The sequence below is a fragment of the Panthera onca genome, chromosome B1, assembly GCF_046562875.1.
Source record: "Panthera onca isolate mPanOnc1 chromosome B1, mPanOnc1 haplotype 2, whole genome shotgun sequence".
Lineage (NCBI taxonomy): Eukaryota > Metazoa > Chordata > Mammalia > Carnivora > Felidae > Panthera > Panthera onca.
In genome coordinates, this window is record NC_138342.1 from 77,519,506 (window position 1) to 77,542,814 (window position 23,309).

General features: G+C 37.4%; 1 protein-coding gene across 3 annotated transcripts in view; it reads left to right on the forward strand.

Moving 5' to 3' along the window:
• GRID2 (glutamate ionotropic receptor delta type subunit 2) overlaps positions 1-23,309 on the forward strand; it is a 1,486,895-nt gene that overhangs the window by 1,063,973 nt on the left and 399,613 nt on the right. For all 3 annotated transcript variants that reach the window (XM_078445882.2, XM_078445880.2, XM_078445881.1), the window contains exon 9: positions 10,030-10,131. In XM_078445882.2, the coding sequence (XP_078302008.1) occupies positions 10,030-10,131 (102 nt within the window). The remainder of the gene's footprint in view (positions 1-10,029; positions 10,132-23,309) is intronic.

The following is a 23,309-nucleotide window of genomic DNA, read 5'->3' on the forward strand; positions in this document are numbered from 1 at the left end:
CAGGTCAATAATCTCTCTAATCCTCAATTTCCTCATGTGTTAAAATTAGGATCATTAATAGTATCCGCTTAATAGGATTATAGCAAAAAAGTAAATCAAATAATATCCAGGGCTTTGGTACAATGCCTGCCTCATAGAAAGTCTTCAGTAAATGTGAACTGTCATTATAAAGTAAATGTCAAGGGCTGAGCTGGGGAGAGCTGAGCTGCCTGGTATGGGACTAGTCAATTGAGACAACAAGCCAAAATGAAAGTCAATTTAGCCTTTATTCACTTACTGCCATAGGAAAAGCAAGTCTGGAAAGAAAGTCCTGGCTCTTCCAGGGTCCTCTATTTTCATACAGAATGACAACATGAGAGTCAGATGTATCAACACACAGGGGGGTGGGGGGGGGGGTATTGTCTCACTGCTGGAGGGGACCCTGAGGCTCCTGCAGGCTTATGGTCTAGTGCAGGGGTGAGGAGGAGGGAAAGGAAGAAAGGAAGGGCTAGGAATGGAAAAGTACTGGGTATTAAGTTAGAATATAAATATGTCTTCAGGGCTACTACCCCCTCCCTAAACTGGGATGATCTCAGCAGAGACTCCTGGGGAAGGCCTCAGGCCAAGGCCCAGATAGAGAGGCCTCTGAATGGAGGTTCCTGGGCCAACCCAGCAGATACTGCCTAAAAATATGGCCAGCCAAAGGGACCTGAGTTCGTGACTGCAACTCCCTTCAATAGGCCTGTCAAGTAAAGCCACCTTAATTGCCTGCAGTCAGGCCTAAAAAATCATTCATACATTTTTGGCCAGGAGCCGTACTCTTCAAGAGGATTTTGCATTGTTGAGAGGGCTTTCCCCTCCCCACTAGGTAATGTTTTATCCCCTCAAGTTTCAACAGTGTATATTTCATGGGTATTTTGTGGTTCTTCTTTTCATGAGATAGTATAGGTATACGTCTTAAAATGAGTCTTAGAATATAAGAAGCCCCCATCATAGGTTATGTTTTACTCTTATTGTTGCTCTAGTTGTTGTTGTTATATAACTGTTCAAATGGTAGGACTAGTATGATGACTTATTTTATTCTCTACCAGGTTAGGTAATGCCATCATTCCTCATACTGAAGGCTTCTGAAAAGCATTCCTCTATCTCTATTACGTAGAGCTTATCCTCTCTGCACCCAGGAAGAATGAGATTTGCAAGTCTACATTTCCAAAAACAAACAAACAAAATTCAGTAGCAGGCAGCAAAGCATCGTGGCTATATATCGAGATCCCCATTTAAGGCACTGTTTAAGAAATAGTCAACAATCCCTGCAAGATATGTTAAGTTTCCTCTTTAAAAATCATCTAAATTTGTTCATTATTCAATAAACATGGAAGTCCTACTTTGGGCCGAGAAATATGTATTTAAGAAGGTGGTGAGGAGACAAATACAGTAATTTTTCCTGATTTCATGGAAACTCACAGATAACTGGTGTGATAAATGTTAATGTATAAAAGAGAGGAACATGATCCCATCCTGGAGGGACATGAGCTAACCTAGGGGGTGGAAACAGGTAGTCAGGGAAGGTTGATACTAACCTATAGGTGTTTACATTGAGATCCAAAAGATGAGTAAGAGTGAATTCAGGAATTCTTTGAAGAATGGCATGTATCTAGTATTCTTCCCATTAAGGAAAACTGTATATTCAAAACCATTGGTTCACAAATTTGGCTGTACTTTAGAATCATCTTGGAAACTAACAGATACCAATGCCTGTATCTCATGCCCAGAAATTCTGATTTAATTGGCATGGCATATAATTTGGCATTGTTTTTATTTGTTTTCGTTTTTAACTCCCAAGTAGTTCTGATCTACTTCAGTGTTTCAGAAACAACGTTTAAATCCTTAAGGCAGGAGGTTGATGTCTAGCTCAAGAAACTGAAGGAAGACTAGTATGGTTGGAGTTCAAAAACAGAGAGAATATGATGTGGCATGAAATAGTAAATGTAAAGTGACAAATCACACAGGTCTTGGCTGGCCACATTAGAAGTTTGGTCTTTCTCTTGATAACAATGGAAAACTTTGGAAAGATTTTAAGCAGAAGGCATCATATCTAAATTTATATTTATGTTGCAATGTAGAGTGAAGATGGTAAAAAAGAAGCAGTGAAGTTAGCCTGGACTAGGGTGGTGGCAAGGAGATGGAGTTAAATGGATTTGAGCGTTTGTTTTTGGAGGTGAAATTAGCAGATGGCAATGGATTAGATATGCATGCTTGTAAAACAAATTTGTCAATTTCTGGCTATTGGAAGAATGATGGTAGGGGGTAGATTATGAGTTTAATCTTTTAGATATTTGAAGTGCCTTTGAGATATCTAAGCAGAAACATCGAAGAGATAGTAGAATATAAAGAGAAGTCTAAACTTGAGATTTTAGATTGGGAACAAAGATCTACAGTTCAATAGCAATGTTTACATTAAACTTTGTGAGTGTGCATTAACCTGGTAATTTCAAAACCTAATTATTTTACTTGTGAAAAACACCGTGATAGGCACTGGGCACACAAAGGTAATTAAGGTGGTGCTCCTGTCCTTAAGTGGTTAATTATTTAATGGACAAGATAAGAAAGACAGAGAATTCTAATGTAGTTTTAAAATTAAGAGTCCCCCTTTAAAACATCTCAAGATAGAAAAGAATGAAAGAGAAGATAATCCAGCAACTTTTATCAGGTTGTAACCACTAAATGCTAAAATATTATTAGAAAAAAAATTCTTTTTTTAAGAATTTTTTTAATGCTTATTTATTTTGGGGGGAGAAAGCAAGAAACAGTGTGAGTGGGGGAGGAGCACAGAGACAGGGAGGCATAGAATCTGAAATAGGCTCCAGGCTCTAGGCTCTGAGCTGTCAGCACAGAGTCCGATGCAGGGCTTCAACACACAAACCGTAAGATCACGACCTGAGCCAAAGTCAACACTTAACCAACTGAGCCACCGAGGGCACCCCAGAAAAAAAAAAATTCTGACCAGAAAGAAAAGGAAAGCTAATAGAATATGAGTGAGGGGAATCACCCCTGAAGAATCACAAAAATTGGCAAGGGTACAATATGATAGCAGGACACTATCTCAGACAGAGGATGTTTTGTTTTTTCATTCAATTTGAACTGGAGAGGCAAAAAAGAAGGAGTAGAAGGAGGAGGCAGAGGAGGAGGAAAAGGGGGAAGGGGAGGAGGAAGAAGAAGAGGGATTAGGAGGACAGGAGGGGAGGGAGAAGGAGACGAAGAAGGAGGAGGTGGAGAAGAAGAGAAGGAAGAAGAGGACAGCAGAGATTTTATTGAATGAATTAATTTATCAGTTGTTTATTAGGACCTACCAAGTACCAATACAGTGATAAGGGCCATGGGTGCAAGAATAGACAAGGTAGGCATTATTCTGGCTTCACAGAGTTTATAGCCTCCTATCTTATTTCAAACAAGAAAAATAAAATTGCCTGTTTATTCGAGAAAGTGTCCCTAGCTAGCTTTTGCAAAAGAAGCCGGTAAAAGTGATGCCTTCAACCAATAAGGTTAAGTAGCCATTCTATGAGATTGCATGGGTGTTTAAAGCAAGTTTTAGAGCAGTGCTTCTCAATCTTGGCTATAGGTTGAAATTGCCTGGAAAGCCATAAATAATACTGATGCCTGGATCCCATCCCTGGAGATTTGGACTTAATTGTTCTGAGTTTGAGCTGATACATCAGAAGTTTTAAAATCTTTCAGGTGATTCTAATATGCAGCCAGAGTTGAGAACCACAACTTTAGAGGCATGCTCCCTCACTGAAACCAGTAAGTGACTCCAAATGATGATGCTGAACCAGGAACAACAGTGCTGATTATATAGGAATGATAATAATAAACATTGCATTAGTCTTCATGTGCCAGGAATGCTTCTAAATATTTAACATATATTAAGTCAGTTAATAGTCTCACTAACCCTATGAAGAAGCCACTTTTATTATTCCCGTTTGAGAGGTGAGAAAACTGGGGCCCAACAGCACATGCCCAGCAGGTATCAGAGTAGGTGCCTGAACCTAAGCAGTCTGGTTCCAGAGTTTCTGATCTTAGTGTCTATGATCTACTGCCTCTAAATATAGTATAATAATAATTTTAGACCAAGAAGAATGATAAAAAAGGGAAACTTATAATTGTAGAGTATTATTAAATCAGTCAAATGCCAGTTGATAACTGAAGAGTGGTTATTATGGCTGCATAAAACATCTTTGAGCTATTTTTTCGTGTGTGTGTGTGTGTGTGTGTGTGTGTGTGTGTGTGTATCTTCTCAAATTGCTATTTTGCGGAAATCAGCTAAATTCATCTTATTGCACATAGTATAGAAATTTTGTTTTCGGCATCAATACAGGGAAATGTAAGCAGTTGAGTCAGGTGATTTTTTTTTTCAAAGACATTTTCTCCTGAAGGAAACTCAAGTGCTAAGGCTATTTCATGTAATCTAAAGAAGGTCTACTACTTCATGGTAATGACCAAGCTGTAGGAACAGAATCTTAGGAGGAAATAATCATCCCCAAGGGGCAAGTCCTGCAAACTTAACCTGTTTTACAGGTGGAAATATCACACACACACACACACACACACACACACACACACACACACACACACACAAATATTATTGGAGGGATTACTGACACACTACATTCCTGTATATATCAAAGAAAAAACATTCCCATTTACCATTATGAAACATGCATCTGAGTCAACCTGCCGTATGTATTTTTTTACACACTCTATCCCATTACAGAAGTAATATCGACCAAATAAATGCTGTGCATATCTACATGGTTAGCTCTCAGCTACTTTGCCTATGCCTCATTCTTCCTCTTCTTTCCTCTGAAGGCTGAGAAAGCAAATAAAGGAAATGTAGTGGCTGGCAGCACACAGCCTGCGGTACAGTGGGTATTTTGTATCCTGCAGCTGGAGCTTTGGTACTATGGCCAGGCTTCGTTTGTTCCATATGAATACAAGCTACTAAATGTAGAGAATCCATTTGGCATTCAATTAAGAGCTCTCTTGACTCCTGTTATTAAAGCCTATAACTATTAAGCGTAAAATTAAAGTTGAACAGTTCAGCTCTTTTTGACATTATAACACCGCCTGAAAAATAGTGATGCAAAACCAAGTCAAACGTCATCCTTTAAAGCCCATGGACAAATGAAAAGAGGACATATTGAAGGAAAAGAGTAAATATCTAAAACTTGGCCATTTGCTAATGACATAACACATGATGTTAGAAACGTATTACTGTTCCCATGCAAATACAGCAACCATTTTGTTGAACACAAGATACTACCTTGATTTTAACAGAGAGCTACAAAATTATTATTGCTAAAACTCCAGTGAAGGAAATAATTAAAGCATTAAGCATTTTTAAGGTTTTAAAGTGATTTTAAGCAATAACCAAAAAATACTATAGGAAATCAATATACCGTAATTGAAAGGAAATTGAATTGGTCCTTATTTTTTAATCCCTTCTAAATTTTCTCTAGACTGCCAGACCATGGGAGACAGTGAATCTTGTTTTGCCATCAGCAGTATGACTTTCTGTAAATCTCATGTGCTGCAGGGGCCACTTTTATTATTTTTTACTTAGAAAGTGCTCAGCTGAATAGATAGTATTATAAGATTTTGTGTGCATTATCTATATTAGTCCCTGGACTCATTGTTATAAAAAAAAGAAGAAGAAGAAGGAAAAGAAACAAAAACAAAAAACACAGCCAAGCACAAGCAACCTTCTCCACATATCCAGAAAAGCCAAGTTAATAGAATTTCAAACAATGAAGCCACAGAAGTTCTTAGACAAGCCTCACGCTTGAATTTAAATGGAATTCTTCTATTTTTTTCTTTTTTTCTTTTTAATCAAACACTATGCCAGTCAATCTTACTATGCTGCAAGGAATATGACCCATTGTAGATACAAATTCAGTTTGAATTTGTGTGAACTTCACTCATTTGTATTGCTTATTATTGGACAGAGCTATTACAATCAAACAGAATAGCTTGAAGGGAACCTCAGGGAGATGAGTGGATATGAACAGAAATTAAAGAATCTTAAAATTTGAAAATTCCTTCAAAAAGATGTGAATAATCAACATTTTCTATGTGTGTTGCTGTTGTTTCTTTCCTCGTTTATCTTCAGTATACATTTGGAGAAGCATCAACAGACCTTAAGATAAATGAAATGCATCCCACACTTATCTTTAGTATGTTGGTAACACAAAGTAGAGATTTCCAGAAATATTTTTGAGACTGTCTTGTCCGTTTCATTTATCTACTCCTTTCCTTATTCTACTCAACGCCTCTGGATGGCTTAAGTGAATAAAAGCACACTGGAAGGAGCACAGCCTCTCAATCCTCAGTTTTCTCTTCTGTAAAATGGAGATAATAATGTTACCTTTCTCACGGTGCTGTTTTGAGAACTAAATTAATCAATCTAAGTAAAGACCTTGGAGGACTGGTATATACTATGCACTATGTACACATTATATTTCTTTAATAAAAGTGGTAATTGTGATGATTTGCCTTTTAAACTGTATTGCCAAAATGTGAATTCGCTAGCTGTTATAGAGAGGCAGCTACTTAACTGGTATGAGCTTTCTTTTTTTTTATTATAAAATAGGAATAATATTTTCTATACCTACCTCAAATAGATCACATTTATGAAAACAATTCATAAGCTATAAAACAGCACTGCAATTGAAGCACTGGAATCTGGACTTTTAAAAGCACTAGTTTAGGGGCACCTGGGTAGCTCAGTCAGTTAAGCATCTAACTCTTGATTTCGACTTCAATCGTGATCTCACGGTTTGAGTTTGAGTCCTACATGAGGCGCCATGCACTGACAGTGCAGAGCCTGCTTGGATTCTCTCTCTCTATCTGTCTGCCCCTCCGCCACTTGCACTCTGTCTCCTGCTCTCTCTCCCTGTTCCTTTCTCTCTCTTTCTCTCTCTCAAAATAAATAAACTTAAAAATATATATTAAAAAATAAATAACAGTATTAGTTTAAATCCTAGTTTCATCTCTTAGTAGTTATGTGACTTGAGATGAGCCCTTAGTGTCTATGCCTTGTTTTCTATTGTTATAAAATAATAATTGTAACACTACCTTCTCATGAAGTTTTTTTTTTTTCATAAAGTTATTTTGAGGCTTAAATGAGATCATGTATGAAAAGCTTAGTATCAGGGCTAACACTTAGAAAGTATTCTGAAAAATGTAAAAGAAATAGTTCTATTCAATATAAGAAATAAGTATTATTTTAATTTCTAAATAATTTTTTGTTGTGTTCCATTTTGATATGTGATAAGTAGATATATTTTATTTCTAGTTTTCAGATAATTTGTATTCTAAACTTTCACTATCTCAAAATTCAGTCTCTGAAACTCATAGTTCTTGGTGTCCATAGCTAATAGCTAACATTAAGTGTTAGAGTTTATGCATATGAAGGAAGAACTGAATTAAGTAAAAAGTGTCACCAAACCTGAAATCCAGACTGCTGTTATGATGAACAGGAATAACTTTACAAGTGCTATGATCAAAGGACATATGAGTCAGATAGCAAGAAAAGAGAGAGAGAATATAGAGATGGGAAAGACCTTCATCAGGTAGAGGAGACAATGATGTGTTGTAATATATATGAGAAAGAAGAAAGAATTTGGCCACATTTTTTTGTGGGTGAGGAAAAACATCATATATGGTCACATCATATATGTGTATAAATAATGTTTAAGTTATTGTCCAGGTCTGAAGACAAATGCTTTCTTATTGTTATTTCAAAAACCCAAATGTTTCAGTGCCTTAGAACTTTTAAACCATTGACTATATTTAGTTATGTTTAAAGGAAGACATAATTAAGAAGAAGCTGGAGATTATATATTTTTAAATATTTGTCCAGAGCATTGTTAAAAACAAACTGCTGAGCGAGTTTTGTTGTTATTCCAGTGGTAAATATTTTGACCAGTCCATATACCAAAATGCTATGATCAAGTTTGCATTAATAGATGGCATTTATTCAGGCAAACCGACAGTCAATTCACCAAGGCAGACAAAAAAAAAAAAAAAAAGAAAGAAAGAAATCCTTATATTTACTTTGGCAGCTTAGACATGTTTACCTTGAACAAGATGATGTCCTAAAAGCTATCCATTAAGCTTAGAATTAAGTAATAGAATTGTAGAAGGTGGACAGTGTGCTAGGTCTCCATTTATGGTTGTAAATCACTGTTTCCGCCAATACTAATTCATCTAAGAAAATAAAATCTTGAAAAGTTACTAGAAAAAGCGCACATCAAGGAATGTAATTGGGCATAGACTCTGGTTGACCTCAGAAGAGAACAAAAACTCAAAAGAAATTTCATAAGGTTTTAAATGTGACGAGAGGACTACAATATCTCTGATAATTAGACATTCAACACATTTGGATTTGCTAATGGGATCTAAGTTCTAATTAGACTTTTTAGGTAACTAAGAATGGCATACCATTGTATGAATTTAATGTGCTTTTAGAGTTGAAACCTACAATTAGCAGCCTTTTCCAAATTATTTTAATACAGGAAAAGCTGGCTTTTTGTTTATATTGTGACATACTTTCTCTTTAGATCTATGCACATTTCAGGTTTCTTAATTAAAGCCCTTTTGGGGACTCACAGAGAAACTTGAGTTTTAATAGGAAGCACCTAAATCTTTGATTTGTGAAGGAGACTTGCCAGTGTGTCAACAACTCTGGAAACCACAAACACAATGCAATACGAGGAAATAAATCAGCTTTCAGGAGGAAGCCACAGAAATAACCAGGGCTCCCTATAAACCATTCAGTCAATCAAAACAGTCTCCAAATATGACTGAAGGTCTGTTACATTTTTTAAAATTCTTTTTTTTTTTCAACGTTTTTAATTTATTTTTGGGACAGAGAGAGACAGAGCATGAACGGGGGAGGGGCAGAGAGAGAGGGAGACACAGAATCGGAAACAGGCTCCAGGCTCCGAGCCATCAGCCCAGAGCCTGACTCGGGGCTCGAACTCACGGACCGCGAGATCGTGACCTGGCTGAAGTCGGACGCTTAACCGACTGCGCCACCCAGGCGCCCCAGGTCTGTTACATTTTTAAAGCATGCAAATATGGATAGGTTCCCAAAAGTGAAGGCTCGTGGATCTGGTATCAGAATTAATAGCATGGCATTTCTTCCCAAGATGTGTATAATAGCATTCTTTGCAGCTTTGCTCACTGAGTTATCTGCTAATTCAAGTCACAACATCTCTTTTTTTTCTCTCATTTCAGAATTGAGAGTCATCAATTTTTATCCCCTTGTGATTTAGAGGCAGTGATTTTAAAAATGGTAGCCCTTAGATTTGGATGTTACAAGAGATAAGAACTGCATGAGGATGTAAAATTAAATCAGTATTTGGAGTGTAAAGAGCAGTGAATCATTGCAAGACTTTAAGGGAAAGGCTGCTGCCAAAATATCCCCAGGAAATTGATAGCACTGACAAAAAAGGCAAATTATATTGTTGTATGTACTATGAATATTTGAAAACAACAAAGCTATATCCATGACTTTTTCCCTCAACTAAAAGCAGTAACCCTTCTAACCGTATTAAAAATCTTGTAGTTTTTCTAGTAAAAGCAGTGTAATATCTAATTAAAACCATTGAAATTATAAGAAAATCTAACGTGTGCAATAACTGATCTATTAGAACAGACATTATACTAAAATTATATGCACTATTATTTTTCCAATTAGTGCATAACTGGGATTGAGTTATTGGTGTATTTATAACTCCTTGTTAAGTCGTATGTCCTTAGTGAGTCTGCTAAAGCATATTGGATACTGTCATATGCCATAGAGTGATACTTAAAGGCAGGAAATGGAATTTCTGATTGCTTCATTTGCTATTAAAAAGAAAAACCTCTTCAGGACCCTTCCTGTACCAGTTATTCTGAGAGACATCACACGATTTTCTGAAAGATCTTTGCCAAGGTGATTGGATTGTTCTTCAGTGAGGAAAGTGACCAGGCTATTTCATCTTTCAGCTTGGGTGCTGGAATCCTGTCACAGGGCTGAACGGGTCACTGACTGACAAGAAACTGGAGAATAACATGCGTGGAGTGGTTCTCCGTGTGGTGACTGTTCTGGTAAGTCTTATCGGAGCCTTGTGGTTTTGGCTTCTGGAAGTTACTGTATGCTTTGTTTTTCTATGTTTTATTAAGTCGTGCCATCATCTTAAAAGAGCATTTAACAAATCCTGACTATGCTTTCTAAGATATTTCAACAATCATATTTTCCAACCTTCAATTTATATGGATCAGAGTCAGATTTTTGCAGGCTTTACTTTTAATTACAGTGCTTTCGTCAGTAACTGTCTCAGACACTTTAGGCCCAATTTCCATCCTTCTGCGGTTTCCTACACATGGTAAAGTAAAGGTCTCCCTCAGGCATTCTCTCACTGTAAGCATGCACAAATGAGGGTAATCATGCCAAACTAGGGTAGAGTTGACCAAATGCAGTAATTTAGTAATACTAAAACATTGGCAGAATACAGTGCTTTTCCAGGAAGAACCTACTTCAAAGAAAGATCATCCAGTTGTTTAATAAATATTTATTGAGAATCAACTGTTTTTAAGCTCAGTGCTGATTACTGGGGACATTGATGAATGAAGAAATAGATGTGATTCTGTCTTTATGAAGCTTACCAACTATTGATTTTGTGAGTGTTACATGTAAATTCTGTGAACTATACATATAAAATAATTATTACAATTACATTCACTCAGAAAATCAAATGATAACTATTATCATTATTCTGTATATTATTTTCTCTTCTAATATACATAAAAAATTACATGTTGGTAGAAATATTTTAACCAGCAATATACTCAAATGGATACTGTGTAAATAGCCATACAGCAGGAAGATATGAATTTTCCCTTGCTATTTCTATGTGTTTAGGTTTATGCTACTTTATAGTAAATTTCAAAATGTCCGTAGTTGTGAACTTTTTCTTCAGAAAAGCCTACTTGTTTTTAAACTTGAAAAAAATTTTTTTTTCTGTAGGCTAAATCATAGAATTAGTAGATGGAAGAAACACAGTCTTTTTGACAAATTGATGCCAACTGAGTATCAAAGTTTATAACAGCAATGGCTGCCCCTTATAAATTGTTTAATAACAGTTAAGTAGACTCCACATAATTTCATTATTTAAAAAAAGACCTGTGATATTCTCTATAAGACTACATTCAAATGAGTAGTCTATCCCCCTTTTTGGTACCTATAATTTATTCCTAGTTATTGTTTTGATAAGATGTTTGCTTCTTCACCAAATAATTATGAATACTTGACCACTTGAAGGTAATGGTGCTTCTGTATGTGCCCAAGGCTGTGTTATGCATATGCATTGATGTGCTAATACTAAAAAAAAAAAAAAGACATTTAAAGTGCAGTGAACTATTAATAGTCCTCTCTAGTTATTAACATGAAATCTCAGGAGACAACTTCAATAAAAAACAATACGCATGCTTTGTTTTTGTCTTTGAGATTCATATTTCTAAAGCAAGCTAGCTTCATTTAGTCACTAAGCAAATATTAATTTAATACTTTACTATACGAAAGACTCGGTAATGGATATAAAATGAATAATACATATACCTATGTAATAGGTATATATATTCACCTTATAGGTATATTCATACCTCAAGATATACATAGAATCTTGTTGGGAGATGCATATACAAAATAATACAACCAAGAATTATTAAGTACTTTCTATATGCCAGGTACTTTATGAAGTTTTTTGTCTGTATTATTTTATTGAGTCTTCACAGTATTTCAAAGAAATAGATAATTTTCTGATTCCAAGGATGAGGAAGAGGAAACTGGGACATACAGGAGTTGGTTGGAAAAAAATGTGGAGGATATACTGATAGTAAGTAGCAGAGATAGTTAGGATTCAACTCCAAGAAGTCTGACTGACTCTAGACCTCTTAATTTCTTCCCTCTTAACATTATACTGTACCCTTGTCTACTCTTCCTGTGATATGTGTGAGAATTGAGGTATCTATAGGATTTTACTTCACTTGAGAGTTAAAAATCCATAACTCTGAGTAAGATGACAGTGAGTTTAATAGGAAACCTTCATATGGCCAATTATTTTAAATTCATTTCCAGGCTGAACAAAATGATTGCGATTTTGTGCATGAAATGGTATTACTCCTTTACACAGTGGTAATGCGTGCATGTCCCAGTCACCTTCATGACTAGTAATGGTCACTGTTACCTGTAAGATTAGCCCTGCACAGATCCCAAATATGGTTAGTGAGTGGAAATATGGAAACAGTGTTTCCCCAGGTCCTCTGTGAGGAAATGTGGATTTATCAGTTATGTAAAAGGTCCTTGCACTTGTTACTCTCCCAGAATATGCAGCCATTGTACTTAATAGTTTGGTAGGCTTACTGTTTCTTCCCATAATTCCTGTTTGAGTGGAAACCAGCCATGACTTTCTTATTTATTTCCTACAAACACTCTTCCAGTCCCGCTCTTACTTACATGGCCTCACAGGTTTCTACCACCAACACTAAGAATCACTGTCCCCTCAACCCACCCAGCAAATCCAAAATTTTGACTAAATCCCGAAACTTAGATTTGTTTTTTAATAAACTTGATTTGACCATATAAATGCCACTTTCTTGTATTCCATGTACTTGTTTTCAATGCTCTCAACAAGGGAGAAGGAGGAGGAAGGATTCCTGTGTAAAGCTTTTGAGGGGAGGTCTTTCAGGTTTTATTGCATCCTAACGGCAATCTGATCCCAGTTTGACACATACTTCCTTTAGTGCTGAGGATATTTCTGCTATAATGACACACAGGTTAATAAAATTGATTTTCTTTACCTAAATTTTGAAGCCCCCATTCTTATCACTATTAATGATAGTTCATGGACTTAAAAGGAATAATCTGATAACTTATTTTTTATTTATTTACTTATTTTCAAGTTATTTAACATACAGTGTAGCCTTGACTTCAGGAGTAGAATCCAGTGATTCATCACCCACATACATACACCACCAAGTGCTCATCCCGACAAGTGCCCTCCTCAATGCCCATCACCCATTTCCCCACCTACATCAACCCTCAGTTTGTTCTCTGTATTTAAGAGTCTCTTGTGATTTGCTCTGATATTTATTTTAAATGAAATAATTCAGCACCATACCATGTATGATCCCATTAGAAAATAAATGGTACATACAAATGGTTAATTGGAAAGAGTCAAATAAAGAGATTATTAACAAGGATGCAAATAGGGTTGAGAAAAACAAGGGAAGATGGCAGCTTAGGAGGACGCTGGGCTCACCGCGCATCCTGCTGATCACTTAGATTCCACCTACACCAGCCTAACTAACCCAGAAAACCACCAGAAACTAGCAGAATGGAGTCTCCAGAGCCAAGCGCAGATGAGAGGCCCTCGGAAGAGGGTAGGAAGGGCGGAGAGGTGGTGCGCGCTCCACAGACTGGCGGAAGGGAGCCGGGGCTGAGGGGCGGCCCGCCAGCCAAGCAGAGCCCCGAGTCTGGCTTGCAAAAGCGGAGGGGCTGGACAGAGTGTGTTCCGACAGCAAGCGGGACTTGCTTAGCATCTGGGAGTTCATAAGTTAACAGCTCTGCTTGGAAAGCAGGAAGGCTGGAGGACAAAGGGAGGGAGACTTGCTGAGCCCTGGGATGACAGAGCTCAGTTTGGCGGGGAACAAAGGCGCTCGCCAGCGCCATCTCCCTCGCCCATCCCCCAGCCAAAATCCCAAAGGGAACCAGTTCCTGCCAGGGAACTTGCTTGCTCCGCGCAAACACCCAACTTGGTGCTTCTGTGGAGCCACCCCTCCAGCAGCGGGTCTGACTCCCTACCGCTGCCACAGAGCCCCTCCTGAAGTGGATCACCTAAGGAGAAGCGAGCTAAGCCTGCCCCTCCTGCCCCCTGCACCTTGCCTACCCACCCCAGCTAATACGCCAGATCCCCAGCTCCCCAAGCCTGCCAGTGTGCAAGTAGCCCAGACGGGCCACATCACCCCACAGTGAATCCTGCCCCTAGGAGAGGGGAAGAGAAGGCACACACCAGTCTGACTGTGGCCCCAGCAGTGGGCTGGGGGCAGACATCAGGTCTGACTGCGGCCCCGCCCACCAACGCAAGTTATACACCACAGCACAGGGGAAGTGAGCTGCAGGTCCACACCACTCCAGGGACTATCCAAAATGACGAAACGGAAGAATTCCCCTCAGAAGAATCTCCAGGAAATAAAAACAGCTAATGAACTGATCAAAAAGTATTTAAACAATATAACAGAAAGTGAATTTAGAATAATAGTCATAAAATTAATCACTGGGCTTGAAAACAGTATAGAGGACAGCAGAGAATCTCTTGCTACAGAGATCAAGGGACTCAGGAACAGCCAGGAGGAGCTGAAAAACGCTTTAAACGAAATGCAAAACAAAATGGAAACAACGACGGCTGGGATTGAAGAGGCAGAGGAGAGAATAGGTGAACTAGAGGATAAAGTTATAGAAAAAGAGGAAGCTGAGAAAAAGAGAGATAAAAAAATCCAGGAGTATGAGGGGAAAATTAGAGAACTAAGTGATGCACTAAAGAGAAATAATCTACGCATAATTGGTATCCCAGAGGAGGAAGAGAGAGGGAAAGGTGCTGAAGGTGTACTTGAAGAAATAATAGCTGAGAACTTCCCTGACCTGGGGAAGGAAAAAGGCATTGAAATCCAAGAGGCACAGAGAACTCCCTTCAGACGTAACTTGAATTGATCTGCACAACATATCATAGTGAAACTGTCAAAATACAAGGATAAAGAGAAAAATCTGAAAGCAGCAAAGGATAAACGTGCCCTAACTTATACAGGGAGACCTATAAGACTCATGACTGATCTCTCTTTTGAAACTTGGCAGGCCAGAAAGGATTGGCATGATATCTTCAATGTATTAAACAGAAAAAATATGCAGCCGAGAATCCTTTAACCAGCAAGTCTGTAATTTAGAATAGAAAGAGAGATAAAGGTCTTCCCAAACAAACAAAAACTGAAGGAATTCGTCACCACTAAACCAGCCCTACAAGAGATCCTAAGGGGGATCCTGTGAGACAAAGTACCAGAGACATCACTACAAGCGTAAAACATACAGACATCACAGTGACTCTAAACCCATATCTTTCTATAATAACACTGAATGTAAATGGACTAAATGCGCCAACCAAAAGACATAGGGTATCAGAATAGATAAAAAAAACAAGACCCATCTATTTGCTGTCTACAAGAGACTCATTTTAGATCTGAGGACACCTTTAGATTAAGAGTGAGGGGATGGAGAACTATTTATCATGCTACTGGAAGCCAAAAGAAAGCTGGAGTAGCCACACTTTTATCAGACAAACTAGACTTTAAATTAAAGGCTGTAACAAGAGATGAAGAAGGGCATTATATAATAATCACAGGGTCTATCCATCAGGAAGAGCTAACAATTATAAATGTCTGTGCGCCGAATACAGGGCCCCCAAATATATAAAACAATTACTTACAAACATAAGCAACCTTATTGATAAGAATGTGGTCATTGAAGGGGACTTTAACACTCCACTTACAGAAATGGATAGATCATCTAGACACATGGTCAATAAAGAAACAAGGGTCCTGAATGACACATTGGATCAGATGGACTTGACAGATATATTTAGAACTCTGCATCCCAAAGCGACGGAATATACTTTCTTCTCGAGTGCACATGGAACATTCTCCAAGATAGATCATATACTGGGTCACAAAACAGCCCTTCATAAGTTTACAAGAATTGAAATTATACCATGCATACTTTCAGACCACAATGCCATGAAGCTTGAAATCAACCACAGGAAAAAGTCTGGAAAACTTCCAAAAGCATGGAGGTTAAAGAACACCCTACTAACGAATGAGTGGGTCAACCAGGCAATTAGAGAAGAAATTAAAAAATATATGGAAACAAACGGAAATGAAAATACAACAATCCAAACGCTTTGGGATGCAGCAAAGGCAGTCCTGAGAGGAAAATACATTGCAATCCAGGCCTATCTCAAGAAACAAGAAAAATCCCAAATACAAAATCTAACAGCACACCTAAAGGAAATAGAAGCAGAACAGCAAAGACAGCCTAAACCCAGCAGAAGAAGAGAAATAATAAAGATCAGAGCAGAAATAAACAATAAAGAATCTAAATAAACTGTAGAGCAGATGAACGAAACCAAGAGTTGGTTTTTTGAAAAAATAAACAAAATTGACAAACCTCTAGCCAGGCTTCTCAAAAAGAAAAGGGAGATGACCCAAATAGATAAAATCATGAATGAAAATGGAATTATTACAACCAATCCCTCAGAGATACAAACAATTATCAGGGAATACTATGAAAAATTATATGCCAACAAATTGGACAACCTGGAAGAAATGGACAAATCCTAAACACCCACACTCTTCCAAGACTCAATCAGGAGGAAATAGAAAGCTTGAACAGACCCATAACCAGCGAAGAAATTGAATCGGTTATCAAAAATCTCCCAACAAATAAGAGGCCAGGACCAGATGGCTTCCCAGGGGAGTTCTACCAGACATTTAAAGCAGAGATAATACCTATCCTTCTCAAGCTATTCCAAGAAATAGAAAGGGAAGGAAAACTTCCAGACTGATTCTATGAAGCCAGTATTACTTTGATTCCTAAACCAGACAGAGACCCAGTAAAAAAAGAGAACTACAGGCCAATATCCCTGATGAATGTGGATGCAAAAATTCTCAATAAGATACTAGCAAATCGAATTCAACAGCATATAAAAAGAATTATTCACCATGATCAAGTGGGATTCATTCCTGGGATGCAGGGCTGGTTCAACATTCGCAAATCAATCAACGTGATATCACATTAATAAAAGAAAAGATAAGAACCATATGATCCTGTCAATCGATGCAGAAAAGGCCTTTGACAAAATCCAGCACCCTTTCTTAATAAAAACCCTCGAGAAAGTCGGGATAGAAGGAACATACTTAAAGATCATAAAAGCCATTTATGAGAAGCCCACAGCTAACATCATCCTCAATGGGGAAAAACTGAGAGCTTTTTCCCTGAGATCAGGAACACGACAGGGATGCCCACTCTCAACGCTGTTGTTTAACATAGTGTTGGAAGTTCTAGCATCAGCAATCAGACAACAACAGGAGATCAAATGCATCAAAATTGGCCAAGATGAAGTCAAGCTTTCGCTTTTTGCAGATGACATGATATTATACATGGAAAATCCGATAGACTCCACCAAAAGTCTGCTAGAACTGATACATGAATTCAGCAAAGTTGCAGTATACAAAATCAATGTACAGAAATCAGTTGCATTCTTATACACTAACAATGAAGCAACAGAAAGACAAAGAAACTGATCCCATTCACAATTGAACCAAGAAGCATAAAATACCTAGGAATAAATCTAACCAAAGATGTAAAAGATCTGTATGCTGAAAACTATAGAAAGCTTATGAAGGAAATTGAAGAAGATATAAAGAAATGGAAAGACATTCCCTGCTCATGGATTGGAAGAATAAATATTGTCAAAATGTCAATACTACCCAAAGCTATCTACACATGCAATGCAATCCCAATCAAAATTGCACTAGCATTCTTCTCAAAACTAGAACGAGCAATCCTAAAATTCATATGGAACCACAAAAGGCCCCGAATAGCCAAAGTAGTTTTGAAGAAGAAGACCAAAGCAGGAGGCATCACAATCCCAGATTTAGCCTCTACTACAAAGCTGTCATCATCAAGACAGCATGGTATTGGCACAAAAACAGACACATAGACCAATGGAATAGAATAGAAACCCCAGAACTAGACCCACAAACGTATGGCCAACTCATCTTTGACAAAGCAGGAAAGAACATCCAATGGAAAAAAGACAGTCTCTTTAACAAAAGGTGCTGGGAGAACTGGACAGCAACATGCAGAAGGTTGAAACTAGACCACTTTCTCACACCATTCACAAAAATAAACTCAAAATGGATAAAGGACCTGAATGTGAGACAGGAAACCATCAAAACCCTAGAGGAGAAAGCAGGAAAAGACCTCTCTGACCTCAGCCGTAGCAATCTCTTACTCGACACATCCCCAAAGGCAAGGGAATTAAAAGCAAAAATGAATTACTGGGACCTTATGAAGATAAAAAGCTTCTGCACAGCAAAGGAAACAACCAACAAAACTAAAAGGCAACCAACGGAATGGGAAAAGATATTTGCAAATGACATATCAGACAAAGGGCTAGTATCCAAAATCTATAAAGAGCTCACCAAACTCCACACCCGAAAAACAAATAACCCAGTGAAGAAATGGGCAGAAAACATGCATAGACACTTCTCTAAAGAAGACATCCGGATGGCCAACAGACACATGAAAAGATGCTCAACGTCGCTCCTCATCAGGGAAATACAAATCAAAACCACACTCAGATATCACCTCACGCCAGTCAGAGTGGCCAAAATGAACAGATCAGGAGACTATAGATGTTGGAGAGGATGTGGAGAAACGGGAACCCTCTTGCACTGTTGGTGGGAATGCAAACTGGTGCAGCCACTCTGGAAAACAGTGTGGAGGTTCCTCAGAAAATTAAAAATAGACCTACCCTATGACCCAGTAATAGCACTGCTAGGAATTTACCCAAGGGATACAGGAGTACTGATGCATAGGGGCACTTGTACCCCAATGTTTATAGCAGCACTCTCAACAATAGCCAAATTGTGGAAAGAGCCTAAATGTCCATCAACTGATGAAGGGATAAAGAAAGTGTGGTTTATATACACAATGGAGTACTATGTGACAATGAGAAAGAACGAAATATGGCCCTTTGTAGCAACGTGGATGGAACTGGAGAGTGTGATGCTAAGTGAAATAAGCCATACAGAGAAAGACAGATACCATATGTTTTCACTCTTATGTGGATCCTGAGAACTTAACAGAAACCCATGGGGGAGGGGAAGGAAAAAAAAAAAAAAAGAGGTTAGAGTGGGAGAGAGCCAAAGCATAAGAGACTGTTAAAAACTGAGAACAAACTGAGGGTTGATGGGGGGTGGGAGGGAGGGCAGGGTGGGTGATGGGTATTGAGGAGGGCACCTTTTGGGATGAGCACTGGGTGTTGTATGGAAACCAATTTGACAATAAATTTCATATATTGGAAAAAAAAAAAAAAGATGCAAATAGGGTTAAAGGAATCAACAAGAGTGTTGAAGCACCAGGACCTAGATGCACAGCAAGTCTTGCTTGACTGCCCTGATGGGGCATGAGGAGGAAGTAATACTAACAGATTTAGCAATAGCTGGAACTATGGGAGAGAACTTCCACATGGCAAGAGAATGGAGAAAGTCACGGCCAAACCACAATCAGGCAGTGAGGAAGTGAGAAGAGAGGTTACCCCAATTTCACTCCTCCTGTGTTTCCATCCCTTCATTGTTTTCAGTTGAAAATCTAACCAGCGTCAGAGGGCAAGAGAGCCTAAGTAAGGATGACCACGAAGGTCAGAGTGCCAGGACACAAAGCAGGGCAGTGAAAGACATAGTGGATCCAGGGGGGAAATAGGGACAACCAACATCAGCGTCTACTATTTGAAAGGATCTGTTAAAAACTTTAATGTGTCATTTAGTCCTTATCAAAACCCTACAAAAGATGTAGTAATGACATTAGAAGGTTGAAAATAGGGCACAAAAATGCTCACTGAATTTCCATGACCATATAGCTAACAAGAGCTACCGATAAGTTTCAAGCCCAGAGATCTGAGTTCCAGAGGCCATGTCCTTAGCCTCTTTTGTACTCTGCCTTAAGAATCAGAACGAAGTCATGTTAGGTTTAAATTAAATATAACTCTTGACACGTGAGGGTTCCAAATGTTATGGGATTGATAACTTCGGAGACTATTTCTAAATAGTGTCACATATGGATACCTATAATCAGCCATCACCAAAGCTACATAAATGTCTTAGAAATGGAGGAAAAGATAGAATGAGAATAAATTCAGACCCTACAAGCTAAGTCCTTTTCTAAACTTTTTGTTTTTATATTTGGCCCACTAATCTCGACTTTTTATCAAGTGGACCAAGTGTATTACTACAAGGCACTTACTAAGATTTGTTTTTACCTTTTAACTTTCAAAATAGTCCAACTGTGGATAACCATAAATGAACAATTATTTCATTCAATTTATTTTCATGGCAATTCACAAATTGTTGTTGGAAACATCAGAGTTGTAAATATCATTCTAATACTTACAAAAATACAATGGAAAGAATTTGGCAACAAGTGAAAAGAAAGGCTTGAGAAGCTGTGCATTTCAAGATACCTGAAAAACATAAACTGGCATTTAGAAGGAGTTCACTGATTAATACTTATTTTCAATAAGTATTTGGTTTTGCTTAAAACAGACACATGGCTGTGAAACAGCCATGGCTAATGAAACATGAATTCACTCAGAAATTCATTTGAGAAATACTTATTGAGTGCCTTATTCTAGGTGCTTGGGGTACATACAAAACAGACAAACATACTGACTTTTGGGAGTTCTATTCTATCAGGCATCTTCTAAAGCTCTCAGAATTTTTTTTTTTTAATGCAATACCATTGTCCTACATTAAATATGCAATATAATATTCCTTTGCCATTACCGTAGAAATAATTTTAAAACTTTGTATAAATACATGATTGGAAATTGATGGTAAAGCTGTGGTGGTGATTTCTCTGTATTTTATACATTCAAAACCATACAATTTTTAACATTTTAATATCTGTGAAATCAGGGTGCATCTTTCAATTAATGGTTCCTTGCAATTATATTTGACAGCATATTTTATCTTTATTTGTGGTAGGAAAAACAACTGTGCATTTTATAACTGAAAACATTTTAGATTAAATAATATAGAGAGGGTATTTTTATAAAATTAATTAAGTTAATGGATATTCCTGGAAAGTTGAATTCAACAAAACTGGGCAAGAAGCCATCATAAAGAGAGAGACTATTTTAAAAAATTCTTCCAAAAGAAAAGAAATAGCATTAGTAAATGAAGCCAATTTTTTTAAAAAAAGGGAATAATAGCAATTAAAAAATTACTATCCAAACTAAAACTACCATTAGAGTCATAGCTCTAAAAGTAGGAAATAGAATACACAAAAGCAGCTCATCTTAAACCAATACCACATAAAGCAAAGTCCAAACTATGTGTTGAGAGATGGTAAGTTTCCCCAAGCAAATCACCATAAGAGGGGTATGGCAGGCAGCCACCAACTGAGTAATCGTTTTAAGAGTAATTTCCTTTTCATAAAATGTTTACCTATTATTAGTCTCACTTCTTGGATTTTTTTTTCACCAGGCCTTATTTCCCACTGAAAATTTACATGTTGTCCGAGATCAGAGGAAGGTAAAACAAACTATAAACCATTAGCCTTGACTCAAGTATTTACTGAGCTTACATTGTAAGCTAAACATTGTGCTAAATTCCAGAGAGGCAAAGATAAGTAAGATACAGTCTCTACTTTCCAGGAACTCTAAATAAACCATTTTATCAAAATTATTAAGTTTTCTATCAGAAAGTAGAACCTGTATGTGAAGGACTCAGAATTAAATACATTTTTGGAGAGACTGAAAAAGAATAATAAAGTTGAGAGAAATATACAGAGAGAAATAGAAAAGGACAGATGTCACACTATTTTTATGATCTAATTTCAGCAATGACATCTAGGAATGACCTCATGGCTTTATAGGACATTTTAATTCCTTATTTTGTTGTGTTCTTTCATTCAGAAATCTTTGTAACTCTTTTTTTCTTGTAGTAATTTCATTAATTTTATATTCTCCCTTTAACTATAAGTAACAATAAGACACAAAATTCGTTTCACTTAAAATGCCTGGTATATAAAAGTAGATCAAGAACTATTTGTTGAATGAACAAATCAAAATATTCAGATAGACTGAAGGTGTGTGTGTGGTGAGGCTGAGGGGCAGGGATTGGAGAGAGAGGAAAGGAAACAAAGGAAAGGAAACAAATTAAAAAACTATATGTAATTACAAAAAATAAGAACAGGTGTGCACACAAAACTATTCCTTTGAATAGGCAAGACTATAATTAGGTGGTCTTAAGATTCCTCATTCCTTGATTTCCATTCACTAGGTCCAAATTTCTAAGAGAGATGGCAAAGGACAGCCTAAAGTGATAGGTATTCTTTTTTCAGCGTGGGATTTCATCTGGAATATTTTTCCCTTTATTACACCTTGGTGAACCAATCACACAATTTTGATGGAATGGTGGAGAGACCCCTTTGTTTTATTTACACCCTGAACAAGTCACTAAGCCTCCTGGTTTTCACTGTTCCTTCTGAAGAACATCTTGTTTTCTCATACTTCCCAGAGCTCCAAACACCATGGCTAGGTCCATCAATCCTTAACAGTCAAAGTCTAAATGGATGAAAAAGCACAGCATTCAATTTTTGTAGATTTCTAACCCATTTACTCCTTCTCCCAGAATTTCCTCCCTCTGATCATCTTAGTGAGGGAGGCAGGAGTAGATACCTGCTACCTCTCTGCCTCCTCAGATAATCATGTCCTAGTGTTCCCATTGTGTCTCCTTAGCTTTTCCAACCATTTACTGATATACTAAGCCAGCATTATTGTATTGATTCAGCATCCTCTCTATGACAGGCATTATGTTAGGTGCTAGGGATGCAGAGGTAACAAAATAGCATGGTTACTGCTGTCATAGAACATGACATTTACTGGGAAATATTGGCAACACCCAAATAAAGACACTAATGAATGGGACAAAGGAACTGCTTCTTTGACAGAGAGCTACCTGAGGTGTAGCTCTCAAAATGTGAAGGATCTTTATGTATATCCTAAATGTCTCACAGAAAATCTTTGAGGGTGGAAGATGAAGAGAAAACAAGGGCGACAAGGTGGTTTGCACATAAATAAAACTCATGTTATATTATTGGACTATTAAAGTCCCAAATCAATAGGAATAAAATCATATAATCTATACACTATTTGACCAACTATTTACCCAGAAACTCTATAATTTTGATCTGAACTTAAAATTTTACAGGTAGACACAGTATTAAATACAAAGAACTTAAATAATTATTTTCAGAAATCAAAAGAATCAAAGCTATTAAGTCTTTTGACAGAGTTGACACTAGGAAATAAGTTAACCCACTTACAGTGTTTGCAAATAACTATATGCTTTTAAGGTAAAGAAGTAGAAATGTTTAACTCAAAACATCAAGAATC